General features: G+C 39.0%; 1 protein-coding gene across 2 annotated transcripts in view; it reads left to right on the top strand.

Moving 5' to 3' along the window:
* ftz-f1 (ftz transcription factor 1) overlaps window positions 1–21,557 on the top strand; it is a 43,538-nt gene that overhangs the window by 19,122 nt on the left and 2,859 nt on the right. For both annotated transcript variants that reach the window (XM_002047995.4, XM_070208119.1), the window contains 2 exons: window positions 12,650–13,150; window positions 21,340–21,557. In XM_002047995.4, coding sequence (XP_002048031.3) covers window positions 12,650–13,150; window positions 21,340–21,557 — 719 coding nt within the window. The remainder of the gene's footprint in view (window positions 1–12,649; window positions 13,151–21,339) is intronic.

Raw genomic sequence — 21,557 nt, forward strand, 5'->3', positions numbered from 1 at the left:
CCCTTTTCACTGAGTGGCCAAACTGCGGGTTTAGTGTGCTAGCATGCAGATAAGATATTTTCTTAAGTTAAAAAAAAAACTTAATTTTCCGATCTATTGTCATATGACAGAGTAGAACTATTTCCATATGTTACGCCAAGCATGATCGAAATATGTGCAAACACGTATGATGCCCATTGCAAGAGTATAAAAGCTTTCAGTGCTCGTATGACACGCCCCCTCTCTACGCATGGCGCTACGCAACTAATATAAGCCCATGCATATGTGTGTGTGTGTGTGCATGTAAGCTCACGCAGAGTGCAAGAGTAAATGAGACAGCGCGACATTTGTAAGTATCTTTAGCTTTTTTTTTTTTTTTTCGTTTTCATTATTTCGTGTTGGTTTTGTTTTTGTTTCTGTGTCGATTGCGTTGTTGAATATTTCCACTTTGTTTATATAATTTTAATCAAAAAAAAAGAAGAAGAAGAAAAAAAACATACATTCATACATTTTTATTTGAGTGTGTGTGTGTGTGTGTGTGTACGTAAAAAGCTTCAGCGTTTTGAATAAAGTAGGTTAGTGGGTCACCATATCTAACAACGGGCCAACAACAACAACAACAACAACAACAACAACAACTGTGCCAACGTCGGCAGCGACGTCAGCGTTGTCAGCAGCCAGACGTAGCAAAATTTTCATTTATTTGTTAGTCTTATTTTGTATATACATACATATATATATATATTTATATATTTTCGTTTATTTTTTGTCTTTACTTCTTAGAGATTTAAAGTTGCACCGTAATAACAATTTTGGCTGTTGACTAGTTTCGTTTTGTGTCTTTAATTTGCGTATACCCTGTACTATTGAAAATAGTTTGAAGAGTGGCTTGCAAGTGTCTGAAATGAGTTTCTAATAGATAATTGCTTAAGTGAACTCCTTTCCTTCGCAATATGCTCAGAGTACAGGAGCTAGATACATCAAATTAAGTTTCAGTATGTGAAATATTGCTAGATCTTTAGCTTAGTCAGCTTTTGACTATAGTCTGTATCTCATATCTTAAAGATATAAGATATATCGATGAATAAACCAAAAGCTTGGGGAATCCTTCATTCTCATTAACGTTATTGTCTAACAAATAGTTACATAAAGCATAAAATAACCTTTGTAATTTCTTATGTTAACAAAGGACTAATATGCATGCCCTTCATGAATACCCTTGAGAGGGTATTATAAGGAGCCCCACTCTCATAAAGTCTCTAGGTGCTGTCATATAATAAACCTAGTCGAAATGGATGTACATAAGTCTGTTTGGCTGGATGTTTCTATGTTTCTATCCCAGTTCGAAAGCTGTCGAAATGAAACTTAGCAAAGGTTCGTCTTTCTATTGCAGCTAGAATAAAACTAACATAGGAATAATTACTCGAAAATGACAACTTTTGTTTGTCTCTATAAACATATATTTTATAAAAAAAGGACAGTTTTTTTTTACCATTGTTAATTTATAGATTTCAACACAATTATTGAAAAGATCTGCAAAAAAACATCAAGAAAAGTTTCATGTGGCACAAAAGTAAAGGGAAATATACCTTATACCTTTGTACAAAACAAATATGCTTGCCTTTATAAAATTGTAGTGTATTGAGACAATGTGAGAAGCGTTTGTAGGCCGGGCCGCGCTGCCCACCAGAAAATTTGTTTTTAGAATTAAGTAATAACAAATATAAATGCGAATTTGTTGTGCAATGTGTAAATATGTTGGCGGCAAATATAAATAAATACAAAGGCAATAATTTTGGTTTTTTTCAAAATCCTTCCACAATTAAAAAAAAAACCAACTCATTTTGGCAATAAAACAGTTTCTACTGTTACTTTAAAGTTTTTACTTTTTACTCAGTGCACAGAGAAATATATATTTTTTAATTAAGTCGTCGAGTCGCTGTGGGATCCCACAGCATGTCCTGCGAGAAATGCACGAAATGACTTGGCTACCCTGCCCCCCACCCTCTGCCATTATTATGCATTTCGCCTGCCAGCTGATAGCAGCTCATTTGTCTATGCGCATACGGGCACACTGGCTCAGCCAACCAACCAACCACCCAACCACCCAACCACCCAGCCACCGCCCACGTAGCCACCCCGCAACTGTAACTGTTCCCGCACGCTCGACCAACTAAAACGCGCATTGCATTTTAAGCACTCAGCGTCGCTGGAACTTACCCCTCTACAGCTGCCTTCTCTCTTCGCCCACCCCCACGCCCGCACCCCACCCTTCGCCTCCTCTCACCATCGCAACGCCAACGCTGCTGCAATTGTTTTTGTGGCCTCGTGACCCAGTTTCGAGCCTCGTCAACTGCAACGACGACGCGTCGCAGCGCCGCCGACGCTGACGGCGTTGTCTCTGCTGACGAACGCGTCAGACGCTTAAATGAATTGCTGCAGTCGTGCGTTTGCTTGTGTGTGTGTGTTTTGCAAAAAAAAAAAGAAATATCAAAAAGGGAAAAATATAATAAATACTGGGTATAATACTGATATATAGAAGCGGGCGAGAGAGTGCAGGAGAGAGAGAGAGGAAGAGAGAGAGAGAGAAGAGAAAGAAAATGAAATATTTATCGCGATTGCGTTGAATTAGTCAACAATTATCATAAGGCGAGAAATATGTAGGTCGGAGTTTGCGTAGGTGTGAAAATACGCTGAAATTAAAAGGAAAACAAAGAGGAATTGTTTTTTTTTTTTTTTGTTCAACAAATGTAAAATATACTTGATCTGCGCCTGATTTACAAAAAGCAACATTTCCCATCTTATCGCGATGCGTTCATAGAGAATGACGGAGATGCTCGGGCAGATGTGTAGCCAGATCGAATCGGGCTATAGATGTTGATCAACAATAGAAATACATTAAATAGACAAAGAAGAAAGGAAATCCAACAACATATACACATATATATTTCAAAAATAATAAATTCACCACAGTATAAAGTTATGTAAACAGATTATCTTTCCCTATTTTAAATAGTTAACATTTCTCAAAAAAAGCTATTACGAACTCTGTTAATTTAGCAGCTTGTTAACAGATTACCTGCACCTTTCTTCAACCATTAACATTTATGCATAAAGTCTGTGTCAAGCACTGTTAACTTAACAGCTAGAAGTTATGTTAACGTATCTGATGCAAATGTTACATTGCAGGCTCTTGTATAAAAGGATCGCAATTGTGTGTGTGTGTGTGTATGTATGAATGTGCATATGTAAATCCGAAATTATGTTACGACATAAGCAAATCTCGAAAATCGACATAATCAACCGTTAAAAGAACTTTTATAGTAATTATGGTCACAGATAAAAACAGAGTAAACCATAAAAAAACAATAACAATAAGAAGCACGAGACAATCAAAACTGCAACTGCTGCAGAAAACGGAGGCCGCACCTGTTACGATTACGCTATCGAAAATGTTGATGCGTCGATCTACAAAAGCAATAAATGCTTGTGTGTGTGTGTGTGTGTACGTATGTATGTATGTATGTAAGTGTACATATATACACATATGTATTTGATTTGTGTGTGGCCTGTGCCCATTTACGTGATTTTTGTTGTTGCGCCTGGCCCCAATTGCAATGAGTACTTATAAATAATATGCACACATGCATGTTTGCATATTAATATGAATATATATAAGAAATTTAAATATTGTATAATTTATATGCGTTAATTAATTTAATTAGCTACAACAAAATAAATGCGATTCGTGGGGCGGGGCAACGTGCGGGGCTGTTGCTGTGAGTCAAAATGCAATTTATTGCGCATCGCTCAGAATTGCACTCTATATTTGTATACTCACGCACACACACACACACACACACAAACACACACACACAGTCACACAAACGTACTCGTTAAACTGACCTCCTCGCTAAGGCAACGACGGCGACGGCGAATTGCGGTTGAAACCGTCCCTGGGCGAGTATCTCTCACTGTATACACCGTTTGCATGTATGTGTGTGTGTGTGTGTGTGTGTGTGCGACGCGCGCACAAAAGTGTGTCAAGGTTTTTTGAATAATATGTTGTGCAGCGTTAACGTTTACGAACAGAAGCGACGTCAGCGTCGACAGCGTCAGCAGCGTCAGCAGCAGTAGCAGCAGCAGCACACCGCCTACCTCCCCCCGCCCACAAGACGGTATACATCAAGCTTTTGATTTGTTGCTGTTGTAATCACATAGCCCGTGCTGTTTGGTGCGCTCTCTTTTGTTCGTAGCTTCTGTGCTCTTTGTGTTTGTGCGGGCCGCACAACTCATTTAAGTCGTCTCATCGCTTTATTAAATTAAATATATGTATGAATGTATAGTATATGCATATAGGTGTATATATTCAAATGTATAATATACCCTGTATGCACTTATAATGGGTATTATCTGAAGCTAATGAAATGAAATTATGTCGTTTCTTATTTGTGTGTCCAACATCAAAAGTTGATCAGAATATACCGTTATTATGGGACTTTAAAGGAATACCAACAACATTCTTTCTCCCAATTCTCGCATTCTACGCAAATACCAACTGTATTTTCTGAAAGCTTTAATCTAATCTAAACTAACGATCGCAGCATTTGGCAGAAGAAGACATCTTTGACCAAAAGAAAAAAAAGATTATTTTTCTAATCAGCATTAAAAACGGCGTCAATCGTTCCAATTGGGAAGCTATAAAAGCTAAGGGAAAAAGTGAAACAAATTTTATACGAAAATTTCCTTGGCACACATATATTTCTGACAGGGTATCTTCCAGTCGAGTCAATGCGTTCTTTGTTCATATATATATATGTCTATTGATTTAATTGTTCATTGTAAGCATTTTGTAATGCTCTGTTCATCAAATTAACAAAGGTATATGGGTTTTCCGTTATTGTAGCCATTGTCAATTGAAACTTGTATTATTATGACAAATTGAAATATTGCGATATTTCCTAGTCTCAATTCAAAAGTTACAATTGGATTTTGGTATTAGAATAGGAATTTAAAATAGAATATCATCATATTTAATTTAATCACTTTTAGCCGTGTTAACAGAGTATTAGGTAGTTGGTTACAGCCCACGTTCTTTTTTCTCTACTCTGTTTTTTATTAATTCAATTTTGCGACTTTAGTGCTTAAGTTTTAGGGCAACTTCTGACAATCAAGCAAATTCTGACATCTTTTGTTTTTATTATTGTTGGCTTACTGAAAGAAAGGAAAAAAAAGCAGAGATTAGCAACAGCCAAAGTCTGATAAAAACAATTGGGTTAATGGGTCACTTGTTGAGTGGAAAAGTGTGAGGTAGGTTCGACTGATATTTGCGAAATCAGTTAAGACCGAGAAAGACAATTCGTGGCTGTAGGATTATAATTTGTTCGCACGATGCTCAAGTAGAGCATACTTTCGAGCATGCCCTGGATAAACTGAGCAAGCCATATAGGGTATTAGCAAGTGTACATTTTTATGCTGACACTAAACAGCCTACCAGCTGCTTAGTTAATTTGATTATTTGGGGTACAAAGATACATGTGCTTAGAAACAGATGTACGAATGTTAACAGAATCTATTAACAGACGCGTTCGCCTACATTTCCATTTCCCATTGACCCATTAACATGGAAAGCATAGGCATGGCAAAAGGCAGCCAATCAAAACGAAGTCAAGCTCGAGCCTATCCTAAGGTATTTTTTGTTGCTCTGCCAGACGCCCCGCAGGCCCCACGCCCCACGCCCCACGCTCACGCACAGATTGTACTCAAATTTTATCGTCGTCAGCTTGGATCAACATGGCAACAGTTTTGCATTACAATACATATACAGCATTAAGCATTAGCATTAGCATTACCCTCTCTTCTGACTGCTCCCCAACTATTAGCACATACGTTGAGTGTCTCTCGCATGAGCCTAAGCATAAAACGTAATGAAACGAAATCGAAATTAATCTCTCTAACATAGACCTGAATATGTGTGTACATATGTATGTATACAGCAGAAATGTAGGTCAGCTGAGGCAGCGAACGCCAGCAGAGACTGCGGTGTCACACACACACACAAACATGCATAACACGCACACACACACACACATCGCGCTACACTTTCACTTATTACATTATTAAACGATGCCAGGCAAGCGCAAGCGTCAGGCCCCAAAAAGCGCACCCAGGCGGCAGAGCTGCGGCGGCAGCCGAACAACGAGCCAACTGCGGCAGCATAAGCGAGAGTGCTCGGCATGCTGTTCGTTGTATTGCCTCTCGCCGCGCTCCATTTCCGACAATGGGCGACACCGAAGCATGTGGGCGAAAACTTGTTTGTGCGCTCTCATTTATTTCGCCACTCAGCTGCTGCTGTCCAAGTTGGCGTCGACGTCGGCGTCGTCGTCGACGCCGCTGTCGATTATTTCATACTGAAAGCAAAAGTGATCAACGTTGAGAGAGCAAGCGTTTTGGCGGTCTCTCCTAACGCTTGTGTATGTGTGTGTGTGTGTGTGTGTGTGTGAGTATTGGTTTATGGTGTTGCTACCGCTTGCATTCGTTGCCGTTGCAGTGTCGCGTCACTCTATACTTCAAACGTACCCCGCTTCGTTGCCAACCAGCGTGTGTAAACCGGCACGTCAATTAAGCTTGAGAAGCAGCGCAGCAGCGGCGTCGCCAAGCTAGGAAAAAATGTTACAAGGTTTCGTTTCAGGTTAAGACGAGTTTTTGGTTTTTTTCAAAATGTTTTTGGGTTTTTTATTGCCATTTGTTGCTGCTGCGTGTTGTTGTTGTTGTTGTTGTTAGTTTTGTGGTTTGAGTTTTGAGCACAAACTGTATGTATGTGTGTGCATATACATACATACATATGCTGCTGCTTGTGGATATATGTATGTATGTACGTATGCGTGTGTATGTATGTGTATATGCATGAAACATTTTGTGTTTTCTAAATTTAGCTGCTGCTTGTAATTTTGCTGGTGTCGTCGCTGTGTGTTTGTGTGTGTGTTTGTTTGTTTTTTTTTTTTCTGCTTTGTTTTTTCTTTCTCAGCGATACTTTAACGATTACGATAATGATGTTGATCGTGTTGATGATGATGATAAAGACGCGCGCCCGCTGTCAAATAAGTGACCTGCCTCATTTGAAATTTGTTTGTGGCAGATACTGAGCAGGATGCATTGAGCGCAAAGCCAAACAAATATGTAACGGTTATGCTTGAGAACCAGATAATCGAGATAATAATTAGCAATTAAGAATAGTTGCGATGCGTAGAGTAAGATGAGTTCTTACGATATGCTATTTGATCGAAAATGATATTATAGGGTTAATGGGAAAAATATTGATTTTCAAAAAAAATTCCCTTCTTGCTTGCATTTCAAATAACCCAGGACTTTAAATACACCAATAAAACATTTCCCTTCTGCCTAGCTTACAAATATCCCAAGACATCAAAATTTATGTTAATACCAAAGGGAATAGGGAAATTCCTTTTAGATGCTTGATATTTCTTTTCAATCTAAAATGAGCTTCGATATTTTCCTCGCATACATTGAAAGTATTATGTATCTCAACAGGCATATTTGGGTATTTTTTTTTTTCCACCTTACAAGCGTTTGCAGTCCCAACTCGCGATTGACAAACAACTGTCGAAATAGTCTTGTGCATGCGCACGAGTCAAAGGTAAAAGCCGAAAAAAAAAAAAAATGAAAAGTAAATAAGTACAAAAACACAAGTAAACAGTCGATTGATCGACTGCGCCATACGCTGTTGCGCAGTCAAAGACAACAAAGATGGATTCGAGGGAAGAGAAATAGTGGGAAATGTAGCTAAAGGGTATAAATCGAAAGTCTGCGGAGTGGGCGGGGTCAATGCGATGTGAGGCGGAACTTGTGCTCTGAGAAAAAGGAGGGAAATGGAGGAAAAGGCCGTCACAAACATGCGAATAGACTTTTTGGTGCTGATAAAGATAGGGAACAAGATTTTGGGAATGCATTCCAAAATGTTACAAGATTCCTTTCAATTAAGATATGCCCTCTTTGCACACATTTAGAGAGAGATCTTTTCGGGCAACCAAAAAAAGAAGTTGGGTTCTCAGCTTTGGCTTAAAGCCAGGCAAAACGGGCAACAGGCAACAGTTAGCGAGGCATTTGCCAATGCCAGAAGCGAACTCAGAGTCGAAGTCGAAGTCGAAGTCGGAGTCGGAGTTGAAGAGGCCGCATTGGGCTTTAAACCTAGTGGCCTGGCTAAAAGGTATTTCTTGCTGCCAAAAACTGAAAAACCAGTTTTTGCATGTGTTTTATTTTTTGTCTTTTTTCTTAATCAACTGAACGTGCGAGTAAAGCTTGCCCGAGTGTGTGTGTGTGTGTGTGTGTGTGTGTGTGCGTGTGTGTGTGTGTAGGCTTGGGTGATTGCCACACACAGAAAACGCATTGTGCTTTGTCATTACTTGCCTTGGCCATATGGAAAAGCTCCCTCTCTCCCTCTCTCGCTCTCTCTCTCTCTCTCTCTCCTCTTCATTTTGTGTTACGGTCACGAACAAATTTGTGGAAGGAAATGAAAATTAACTTTAAGTTGCTTTTGGTTTTGTGTCAGATTCGAAGAAGAAGAAGAAGAGGTTGAGGAAGAAGAAGAAGAAGAAAAAGATCGAGTGGGGCGCACTGGAAATTTTGTAATTCCCAATTGGAAACGTGTTTCAACAAAGATTACAACAACAAAAAATCGAAATACTTTGAAAATTATTCACGTGCATCTTTTTCTGTTTCTTTATTTTCTGTCTCCTTTAACATATTGAAATATTGTTTTTTATGTTTTTTTCTTGTCTCTCTTGTTTTTTTTTTTTTTAATATATATTAACTGCATTTTGTTCCGTTGCGCGAGGTAATTCCACGTCTGCGCCTCAACAAAAAAATGTGGCTCGTTTTTCGTTGTACTCTGAACCCATTGAAAATGGCTAAGAAAAAAAGGGGCATTTATGTAACAGGCATACCCCATCAAGTATATATATATATATATATATATTCCTAGCCATCATCAATATCCACAACGATCTCTGTAGAACATAAGAGTTTGAGGCATGGAAATTCTTAAAGGGAAGAAGTTCAGATGCATTAGGGATATTCTTCAGTCGAGTTTAGGGTATCTGCCAGTCTGCTACTCCCCACTGGGGGTTTTTTTTATGTTTTGCCGCTGCGAAGACGTTGCATATTAATGGACATCATTCCAGCCTGGTCGACTTCGTTTGGTTCCGTTCGTTTTGTTAAGGAATTGAGTTTTGCGGCAATGTGGAATGCGCAGCCGGGTGAAAGTTTGCTTTTTTATGCTCCTTTCAACGTCGGCATTGACTTATGTAATTCTTCGTTTTTCAGCAAAAATAACATACCCTCTGCAAAGTGAAACAAACAGCGAATGTCGCTTAAATTGATCGAGGCGAAGCGTTGAATAGAACTAGTTTAAGTGCGAATAAGCCTTCATTCATGTGCTTTGTCTGCATGTATGTCAGTATATATATATATATATATATATTTATATATTTATACATATCTGACAAAGTGTACCGAAGCGAAGAGAAGGTTTGTCAACGGCAAATTGAATATAGCTCTGCACAGGGTATCTGCTAGTCGTGCTGTTCGGTTTGTGGCACTCATGATGTGGGTTTTATTTTATATGTGTCTCATATCTGGCGCATCCTTCTTTGGAGTCGTGTTGTCGAATCTGTTAATAAGAGGACTGCAGACGGCATGTTACGTATACGCCGAGTAAACGGGGTCAAATTGCGGCATATGTGAGCGAATGCCATAAAATGCTGCCATTCAAATTGTAAAAAAATCTTAAAAAAAAAAACAGAATAGAAGAAGAAACATAAAACAAGAGAATGTTTCAATAAGTTGTAAATAAAATTCAAAAATCAAATAGAAATATATTTAAAAATAAAATAAAATAAATAATAAATAAAAAAAAATTATTAAAAAATATACAATAAAAAATAAATAAAATAATATATAAATAACAATAAAAAATTTAAAAAAAAATATACATAAATTAAATAAAAAAAATGAGGATAAATATACAAAAAACATGAAAATATATAATAAATTATACAATGAGGATAAATATAAAAATAAAATAAAACAGTATAATATGCATATGCATACAATATATATATATATGTATGTGTATAAAATAAAAAATAAAAAACAAGAGAAATAGGAAACAAAAACACGTCATATTAAAACTGTGTCATGAACAAATGCAACAACAGAAACCCACAAATAATTGAGAGCACAGAGGAGACGAGCAAACATACAACAATGAAATATAAGAAAAAGAAACAACAACAAAAGACAACAACGAAAAAGAAACTGAGCGCAACTGAACATAAAAACGTCTCGAAGAATGAAAAACCAAAACTCCAAATATGTAGCTGCCAGTTGAGTAAATGAAGTAAAAAGTTGTTACCAATTACAAAACACAGCAACAGCTTTAACGCAAAGCTTAGCGCTTTCATAATATGGGTAGCTTTAACGGTGCTATATCCGATAGAATGAGTCGATCCGACCGTCGTCTACAGTGGCCCAAAAGCTGTGTTAAAAAAGTTTCACTTTCGCTTTCAGCGCAGTTTGAATTTTAATGCAGTGTTAACAGCGACAACAGCAACAACAGCAACAACAACAGCAGCAGCAGCAAAAAGGGGGGCACTAAGTCAAGCCAAGCAAAGCAAAGCAAGAAGCTCGCATAAAAATGAGAGCGCGAGCTCGCGCGCATTGAAAGTGAAACTGGCTCCCACTCACACACACACACACACACACACACACACACACACACACACACACACACACACACACATATACGTAAACATACACAAGTGGCGCATACGTAATATCGCAATGTGCCCGATGAGAGCGAGAGTAAAGCGCTGCCTGCGCCGACTGCGCTGTCGCTGCAAGCGACAACGTAGCAGCAGAAGCAGCAGCAGCGGCAGCGGCAGCGCTTTAGTGTATGGCGGGTATCCTCGCCGTTTGCTTGGGTTTAGTCAATCGAGATACGTGGTTGATGTTGGTCGTGTTTTTCGCATAGCAAAATAACCTACATATAAAAAGCAAAAAAAAAAAAAAATTATAATTCATATACATAGTATATGTTACATATGCCAAACAACAACAGCGAGTGTGCTTGTTGACGACAAATGTGTGTGTGTGAGTGTGTGTACAGAAATCACAATAGTATTGCGCTTGCATTTGGCCTAAATGACAACACAACAATCTACCAATCAACAAATACATCAATATATCAATAATACAAATAATAACAAAACAAAATATTGCATACGCTTCTCTTACCACTTTCCACGGCATTTCGCACCCACAGCAGGAACAGCCCAAGGATTATGTTCTCTCTGCTCTGGTGCGTTGTGTCTGTTCGCTGAGAAAGTTGAAGTTGAAGGAGAGCAATGCAACATTTTTGTTGTCTAAAATGCAAAACAAGAAGCCGCCAGCCAAATGAATAAATCATAAAACTGTGCAACCCCAGCCCCCTACTACCCCCCCCCATATGCAGTGTTGAAAAACGCAGAAAGAAAAATACTACAATAGAAAATACCAACGCAAAAATCAAATCAAGCTTAAATCGGATACAATTGTTTCTAAACAACAAAACAGCACAAGTTCTACAAAGTATACAAAAATATAAGTTGAAAAGCCCTACCTCCTTACCAGGCGACAAATATACCCTATTTTACGTGCATATATCTTCACACTCACCTCGTAAAAGTACCTGCAAAAAAAAAATAAAAAACACATCAAGTTAATTTTAAATAAATTTCTACAAGTGAAATCTATATACATATATAAAAAAAAATATTTTTAAAAATTTATAAAGTTCTAAAACAAAACAACAATCAATTAAATTAATTTAAAATATATTCAAATTTCATAACTTTCAAATAAAATTAATAAAAATGCTAAAAAGTTAATTTGTGCTGCTCGAAAATGTTGCTCATAAAAATGCATCAACAGTTAATTACAAGGGCCAGACCACCGTATGTTAACAAACATAACAGCAACATTATGCAAAAATATAAATAGATATTATAAAAAACGAAAACTCAAATTGTTAACAATAAAGTGAAGAAAAGAATATAAAAAAATCTAAATAAATAAATCAAATAAAAGGGCAACAATCTATTGCTACCGTCCAATCTAACAAACACAACAACAAGAACAAGTTAAAGCAACAGCTCGGTCTTTCTGTTAAAATTCAATGAAATGTTATTAGAAATGGATCCACAACAGGCGACTGTACAGTTTATATCGTCGCTGAATCTGTCGCCGTTTAGCATGCAGCTCGACCAGCAGCAGCCCGCGAGTCCGGCGCAGAGCAACACCAACAATAACAGTGGCAATAACAGCAGCAGCAACAACAACAACGATAACGATACAAACGCTTTGAGTAATTCCGATAACGATTACAGCGCCTACACGCTGCAATTGGGCAATCATCAGCAGCAGCAACAACAACATCACACGCATCACCAGCAACAGCAACAACAACAACAACATTACCAACAACAACAACAGCAGCAGCAGCAGCAACAACAACAAAATATTGCCAGCAACAATACGAATGCCGCGAACCAATTCAACGCCTCCTCTTACTCGTATATATACAATTTCGATTCACAGTATATATTTCCGACAGGGTATCAGGAAACGAACTCATCTCATTCACAGCAAAGCGGCAATGGAGCTGGCAACGCGGCGGCTGGCAACTCTGGCCAGCTGCTGAACGGCAGCAGCGGCGCTGCGGGCAACGGTTATATGCTGCTGCCGCCGGGCGCTGGCGGCGCCTCGGCTGCGCATATGTCCGGCAGCGTGGGCGGCAGCGGTGCGTCGGGCGGTGCGGGCGGCGCTGGTGGGGGTCATCATGGCGGCACGAGCGCCAGCTCTGGCGGCGGCGAGGCCATCGACTTTAAGCATCTGTTCGAAGAGCTGTGCCCCGTCTGCGGCGACAAGGTGAGCGGCTATCATTACGGCCTGCTCACCTGCGAGTCCTGCAAGGGCTTCTTCAAGCGCACCGTTCAAAACAAAAAGGTCTACACTTGCGTTGCGGAGCGCTCCTGCCACATCGATAAGACGCAGCGCAAACGTTGTCCCTATTGTCGATTCCAAAAGTGCCTGGAGGTGGGCATGAAACTAGAAGGTAAGTCAACCAAATCATATTATTTCCGGGGTTCACACAACCTTTCTTTGAACTTCCCTACGGAATATAATCTTACAAATAGTAATCTATGCTTTCAAGGGTTTCTATATATCAACTATAAGTAACATTTTTAATGGAATCTGTCGAGGATTTCAAGGATTTTCGTTTTCAAAAATTCCTTAGGGCAAAGTTCCTAAGGCAATCTTGCTTTTATATCCAAAATTTGTCCTCATGGAATACAGTTCTATTCGATATCAGCCCATAAATAACCCATTTTATTTTCTTTTTCAGAGAGTTTTTCCTTTAAGCCTTCATACGTTAGTTAACATCTTTTAGTATGGGTTAACTTATTTTAAATTCTGTACATGAGTTAATTGAGGATCTGGAGGATCTGGAGCAGGTGGGAAGTATGTCTTAGATTGGGGATTTACTTGGCTTGGCTTGGTTTCCCGATCTATGTGATGTATTTTTATTGGGTTTTCTCAAATTTCCCCCTATTATTTGGCCAAACTTAAAATACCTTCAATTAAAGCACTACGTGTCCTTCAACACATTCCCTGCAGTTCCTTGCAATTAGTACCTCTTGCCTTACCCCACCAAATCTCAATTAATTGCAAATTAGCATTTCCCATAAACGGAACATATGTTAATATATACATACGATAAACGACAGCTGCAAACGATTCGCGACCATTTTAAATTTAAATCGATATGCGTTATTATTTATAAATGCGCACAAAATAAGTACATGAAAGCATCAATTGAGCCCAGTGAAACTCAAGGGAAATTGATTTTCTTTCGTAATTGGAACGTTTTTAAGTGTCACCCAAAACTTGTTTTTTGGCCCAAATTCGTTTCATTTCACAGATTTGAACTCAATTTTCGCTCCACTGTTCGCAATTTTGCGATTATTCTGTCGAATTATACATATTTTCTGTATGAATTTCTGTTCTGACGTATTCCAGACCTATCCCAAGTTTCGCCAAACAAAGGTAAATAAAATCGTATAAAACCCGAAAAAGAGCGAGCGAAACAAAAAGTTTGAGTTTTGTTTTTATTTTTATTTATTTTTGTTTTTTGTATTTCGCTCTGTCTTTATTTTCCTCTCACAATCCAAAGTTTGCTCAATAACGGCTTTAATTTATTCTCGCTCTCTCTCTCTCGCTCTCTCTCTCGCTTTTGCTCTCTTTTCGCCCGCTGCTTTTGGGATTTGTTCTTTAATCTCGTTTCGGTTGTTATTTTTGCGCTTTTCTGGTTAATTTTCAAAATAGAGTCCTGTTTAGCAATAAGGTAAAATAAACTGAGACTGCCCGACTGGCAGTTACTCTGTACTCTGACTTTGTTGCATACACAACTCAGTTAACAGCTGTGCCTGTTCCCTGGCCACGCTCTTTGTCAAAAATCGATACTTATCGATTCGGATGAAGCCAAGGTGGGTTTAATTGGATTTTTGTAGGGTATACAAGGGCTTACAGTTATTATGGTGTTAGTTTATAACATATTGTCGAACCAGACTAGATCGCCTGTTTAGGAAACTCGGCCTCTTCTACGTCTTGCCTGCCTAGCTACCCATTTTCCACGTGTACAGGGTATACACTTGTATAGGCTAAAGCTTTCTAACTGCTGAGCTTCTGCTTCTGCTGCTGTGAGCTGTGCCTCATCATTGAGATGAGTGTTCGCTTTAAGCTTTTGAATCATTCGTTCCCTTCTCTCTCCGGCTCTTCCCACCCTTCACTCTTTCACTCTTCTGTGTGTGCGTTTCTTTTAACACTTTGTATACGTTGAATATGCCGCGTGCGAATATTGATGTAACAGGCAGAAGAGAGTACGACTCGCTGTGGCGATCTTGCTCTAAACCTTTAGATCTATGATAACTATTGATTCTTCAATATAGATATATGTCGCTTTCAGAAGAACGTTCTTTTAGGAGCTATTGGCACCTAATTTGATATATAAATATATTTGTTTCTAATGCGCGCAGATCAATCACAATTCAGGGAATACCTTTCCCTTTTTCCCCAAACTAACGCCTGTCTCTCTCCTTCATACAAGTACTTAGTCTGTTACTTGATCTATTTAAAGTGCTATTCATGATAAAAGCTTAAAAACTCAGAAACTTTGCATGGCAACAGACTAACATGGTTATATAGCTCTTCAAGCACTGATAAATCGGATTATAAACAACGATTTGCATCAAACTGGCATTTACATTAGGTAAGAAGAAGCACATCCACTGCAAAAATGCCCAGTTTATATCAAAGACGCAGCAAAGCCGACAACTCGAGCTGTCTGTGATGTCTACAGGGTATCTGCCAGTCATGCCTAGAGCGCATTCAATTGCCCGTTAGTTTTCAGTTAACTCATATGCTTCGCGCAATTTTTTTTCGCTCTATAATGTATACGCCTATTTGGACATAGTGTGCGGCCTAAATGGGCCATGGCACGGCCGTTGGGCCAAGGAGCTGGCGGGAAGGGGCAACAATTGACAACAAACAGCCGTGAATTATTATGCAAAACACTTTTAGAGTATCGAGTGTGTAAGAGTGTTGAAATAATATGCGGGCAATCGGGCTGCGTCCAAAGTGGGGAATAAAAAAAAAACGTCTGTAAGTGAGAAATATTTAAGGTAACATGTAGGCCGGTAGGAGGGGAGGGGGGAGCACTGAGGGGATTACACTCCATTTTAATATTTATCATCATCCTCATCATCATATATTATTTTACTCCACATAACAATTTGTTGTAAACAGATGTGTTCGGTTTTCGGCTGTGGAACGTCTTATATAAGACGAACCCATGTTTGTTTATAGCTTTCCCTAAGGTATTTCAGTTTTCAATTATGTTCCCAACTCTATACAGTACATTTTCGAACAGTGGAGAGTTATTCTGTCAGCTGGAGATAACTCTCCAGTTATCGTTAAATATTTCAATTTTCATTTACAGTCTGATAATATTTCTTTATAAACACTCAAAAAAAAAGTGTATAAAAGACTTTATTTTGCTTACCAATTGCGATTATTTTCCATATTTTTTCAATTATTTTTTTTTTATGCATTTCTCTGTAAGTTAGTCTTGAAGTTAATTTGTTTATTATTTTGCACTGATTCCGACAATTAATCAAAAATTATGTTTCTATTTTCTTCTTGACTTTCATAAATATGGGTTAGGATCTTTAAACTAACTTCGGCTAATACACGCCTGGGATCTGAGATAATACTCATTGTGTAGAAAATGCGAATTATTTTTTATTGTTTCTAGTTTGATCGATCGTTTTTATGCTTGCAAACTAACTGCGAATATTCGCCATGTTCGAGCATAAAACAAAGATTAGTTTGCATAAAAACCGAAAGTTAAACGCACAAAATATATTTATTTATGAGGTGGAAAATGTCTTCTTCAATGCGTAACACATTTCATGAAAAATTTATAGTGCTCCGCAAGGGTACAAAAAAAAAAACAAAAAAGAATGTAGTCAAAAAATTGGTTTTGTTTTTCATTTGCCTTCTCTCCAAAGCACACAGAGAGGGAGAGGGAGAGGGAGAGCGTGAGAGCGAGAGAGATGGCAGCGCGCTTGCTCTCTCGCATTTATACACACATATTGCTCGCAAATAAGTTTATTTGTAATGTGCATATGTATGTAGTTAGGCGTGTTGCCATCTCGTTTGCACATTGGCGCGATTGGCCCCATAGTGCCGTCTCTTGCGCTCATGACCTAGATTCCGCAGCGTGGCTGTGTGCGTGCACGTGATATATAAATATAAACTGGCGTCTGTGTTTGTGCAATCAATGCAACATGTAGAGAGCGCTGCGCTGCGCTGCGTCGCGTTGCGCTGTGCTGTTTTTTGTACATGGGGCTGTCGTTGTGCACGTTTTCTGGCTTTTATTTTTATATTCTGTTCGCAGTTGGCAGAAGAGTATATTGGTTTGGTGATTTGCAACTTGTTGTGTATAGATGCAGGTCAAATAAGATTTCGGCTTTGCTAGGTCAGGTTCATTAAAATTGTATCGATAAGTTGAATATCGATTAACACGCATTTTTAGCATGTTTTGGCATAGGTACGGCAATGCAGAGCTGAGTACAGGGTATCCCCTAGTCGTGACGCTCATGTTGTGCACTCTGCTTTGTTAATACTCACTGAGTTATTTTGAACGTTTTTGCCAGTGTGGTCACTCGTTCCGTCCTTGCGTTTTTTTTTTTTTGCTGCTGCTGCTGCGCTGCCGCCTCTGCTAGCGCCAACGCCAACGCCGACGTCGTCGTCATCGTCGTCGCTATGACAACTCTGTCGTAATCTCTTGACGCTTTCGTCAGCAGCAGTAGCATTGAGCGCCTTCGCTGTGCTCTTTGCCAAGCGCAACGCTTTTATAATTGCGGCACTTTTGTTGCTGGCAGCTTTGCTTTTGCTGTTTTGTTTTTACTTAAACTTCAGCCCGGTTTGGCTCAGTGCCTACGTTTTGCCAAACTCGTCATGATAACTGCCGCTGTAATCGAATGAGAGTGACTCACATGGGAAACTTGTTGTTGTTGTTGTCGCTGTTGTTGTTGTTTCTCTCTTTTGTTGTTGCTTGAATTTTGTATTTTATCTATATGTGCGTCTTGGAAATACACCCTGTAACTGTTTCGGTTTGAACAGTTGAACACATGAGTACACTGACGAGTCTCTGAGCAAAGTGAAAAAGTGAATCAGACCTCATGGCAATACGATGAACGAATTGCTAAACCCAGCTTAGACTTGGCTTTATGTAACTCGTGTCAGTCTCAAATATATTTGTGGGCTTATTGAATCTATACACACATGTAATTTTGACTTGTACGATCTGAAAGGAATATGACGAAAAAAAAAAAAGAAGCCATGTAAAATTCAGAAAGAGGCAAGTCCAACCGCATTAAGTATATTTCTACTTGATCAGGACAACAAGTTGAGTCGACTAAGCCATGACAGTCTGTTTAAACTGAACTAAAACTTGCTGTTTGATAAATGCATCCTTCTATACGTTCCATTTTTAAAATATCGATAGAAATGGATTCTGGAACTGTTTGCCCCAAAATTTGGTATGTAAGATTTCGTATAGTATGCATAGCAAAAGCAGGAATATTTGTTTATAGTTTTATGTTTCCCCCCGTTTCACTCATATTTACAAAAATACTTCTTTTTGCATATGCATGAACTGAAAGTTTCATAAAGATCGGACAACAAACACCGATGCTGATAAGCGAATAAGGATAGAATTGGCCCAGCTGCTGCGTAGACTGCGCGACGTATTTTTCTGTGTTCATAAAAGCAAGTTTATTAGTCGGGTCCTTTCTACGTTGATATAACTTTGCTTTGTTGGAATTACCAACAGAATGTGATGCTTAGTTAGATTGAACACATATATATATATCTATGCATATGCTATTTATATAATAAACTAATGTTGATAATTGAATTGCCTTAAAGATAATACAATTGCTTTAACAATATTAAAGTGGCTATCTCAGAAAGTCAACTTCATTAATAATCCTTCATTATCAGATAACCTAATCAATTTATACACTAACATGTAAAAGTTAAGTCCCATTCTAATTATTCATTTAGCTCATCCCATCAGTTCTCTTGTATGTTGATTATCTGTTCAAAAAAGCATGGCATTCTTTTGGTAATATTTCTGGTCATATGGACCACGTTTGGTATACGCAATATGCACTTGTTCTTACTTGAAATCAATCATACGACGTGTGTGCCTAATGAAACTCTCTCTAATAGAGTTTCCTTTAAGTTGCTTATCAGCTAAATCCTTTTATTGATGTTTTTTGAGGAGGCTTATATAAGTTTATATTATTATATGTTAAGCTTGCAAGCAACTCGTGTGAACTCAATTTCCGGTCGATGGTTTCTACTGGGAACTTGATTTTCAATCGATTTTTTCTATGGGCCCGATTAAAGTTTAAGGTATCAGCCGCCGTTTAAGGCTACCTTGTAAAAATTACATTTAAATTTTATATTTCTCGTATTTCGCGCGTATACATATATATTTACACTGTCCTGCCCACACGAAGTACACACGCAACCGTTTAAAGAAGAAGATGTCCACAACTCGTGTAAACTCAACATAAATTGTCTTGGCCTAAGATGGTGCGGCCTTTGTAAGCACGCGGCGGCAAGCCACACACAGGCACACACACATAGAGTAGGTCCGACGAGCGAGCAATAAGTAAGAGTGAGAGTGTGAGTGAGAGTTTATCATCGGAATGGGGAGAGGAGCGAGAGAGAGCGAGAGCGAGAGAGTGAGAGTTTCAATCGACGACGGCAACAACAACGCGCATGTTGTCCCAGTTTCACAAAACTGTCCTTGACCTACTCCATTCAACAAAATTGTCTAATGCGGCAGAGCCGTGAGTGCCAAGTGCCAAGTGCCGAGCGCCAGTGGCCATGTCTATGTATGTATGTGTGCGTGTGAAAGAGTTGGCGAGCAAATGTCGTAATAGAAAGCTTTTCGAGTTGCCATGCCTTGGCGGGCAATAGCGTCGGCCCATGACAGCCGCAATACGCAAGCATAATGAGCGAGAGCGACTCGCTCTCTCTCTCTCTCTCTCTCTCTCTCTCTCTCTCTTGTGTTTGGCCATGTGATGTTGTGCGCTCTGCGCTGTGACGCTGGCGTTGCGCTGGCAGCGACGTTGACGTTAAAAGAGTACAAAGCGCCAATTTGTGTGCATTCGTTTTGCTGCCTCAACACACATTTGTGTGTGTAGGTCTTACATACATACATACATATATATTCACACATATACAAACACGCGCGTTGATTATTTGTAAACAATACGCTTGACCTAAATTACAGTTACTTGTTTTGAGGAGAAACAAAAACCACTGCAATTTTGTTTTGTAGCAATGCATTTGAAATGCATATTTTATGGTCTCGTTCGCATGTGTGTGTGTGTGCGAGTCCACGCGCATTTCTAAAACAACGGCACTTTCCGTACAATTACCGCAACAACTGTTTACTCTTCTGCCCTTTGAAAGGGCATCAATAATATCATATTCTCATTGAACATTAGCTATGTATGTGTGTGCATGTATATTTTTTTATTGATCCAATGTACATAATTAATCGGTAAGAGAGTTATTTAAGAGAATCACTTCGAAGCCCTTACGGTTAGGGTATTTCATTATCGACATGCCTTGGCTACCTGTTCCTTCTTTCCCACCTCTTCTAGTCAAGTGCGCGACGCTGCTGCATCATCCGCATTGGGGCCGCTGCATCTGTATTTGTGTCGTCTGTTTGTTTATGTTTCTGGGTGCACATGACTCCCTCACCCTCCCCTACCCTCACCTCCCGTCACACTCCGCAGAGCGACGAACTTGGCGGCATTCTTACATTGTAGCTGTTGCCATACGAAACACACATTTTCTAACGCTTTAGATTTTTCTATGTATGTGTGTATGTATATGCATATGTATATGTATTTTTGAACGACACAAAAACATATGCAAATACACACATATATATTCTCTTACTTGTATGGCATTGCTGAAAATCCACACTATGCTAAAGTTCGATATATTGGAATTTTTTCAAAAAGATCCTTCCGAAAGGGAAAGATTTCTCAGTTCAAAAAGAATATATATATTTCATAATTGTCCTGTCACGTAACAATTAAACAGCAATAGAAGGGCTGTGACATATTGGAATCGAGAAATTTATCTCTAATATAATTTGATATGTTGTCTACATACAAGATGTTAGGCTGGTGTTTCCCACCTCCCCCCTTGCCCGGTGCAAGTTTCTCGCTTCAAAGTGTATAAATCAATTTTCCACCCGTTTTCTGCTCATGAAAAAGTGAAATACTTTCACTTCTAGAGTAATATTTCACATAGTTAGGTAAAGGCAAGGTCTTGCAGCCGAAAGATAAACTTTCGAGGGGTGGAATTTGCGAAAAGCGTGAAACGCACCTAAAATGAATTTCCACAAGATCATTGAGAATGAGTAAGAAATAGATCTGAATTTTGTTTCCACCTATTGCGGGTGGAATTTCGTTCGAAACTTGTATAAATGAAGTTTTTTTGTAGAACTCTAGGAATAAGTTTTTCTTAAATCTTCCACTCAGGAGAGATGGATTTTTCGATATATCACAAGATATCACATTATAAATAGGTTTATTTGCATATAATATTAATCCCATCCTTCGTTCGTTTTCGGTTTATTTGCAGCGGTTCGAGCGGATCGCATGCGCGGCGGTCGGAACAAATTTGGACCCATGTACAAGCGGGATCGGGCGCGCAAGCTGCAGGTGATGCGTCAGCGGCAACTGGCGCTGCAGGCGCTGCGCAGTTCGATAGGCACGGACATAAAGCCGACGCCGCTGTCGCCGGGCTATCAGCAAGCATATCCAAATATGAATATTAAGCAAGAAATTCAAATACCTCAG

Source organism: Drosophila virilis, chromosome 3, assembly GCF_030788295.1.
Source record: "Drosophila virilis strain 15010-1051.87 chromosome 3, Dvir_AGI_RSII-ME, whole genome shotgun sequence".
Taxonomy (NCBI): domain Eukaryota; kingdom Metazoa; phylum Arthropoda; class Insecta; order Diptera; family Drosophilidae; genus Drosophila; species Drosophila virilis.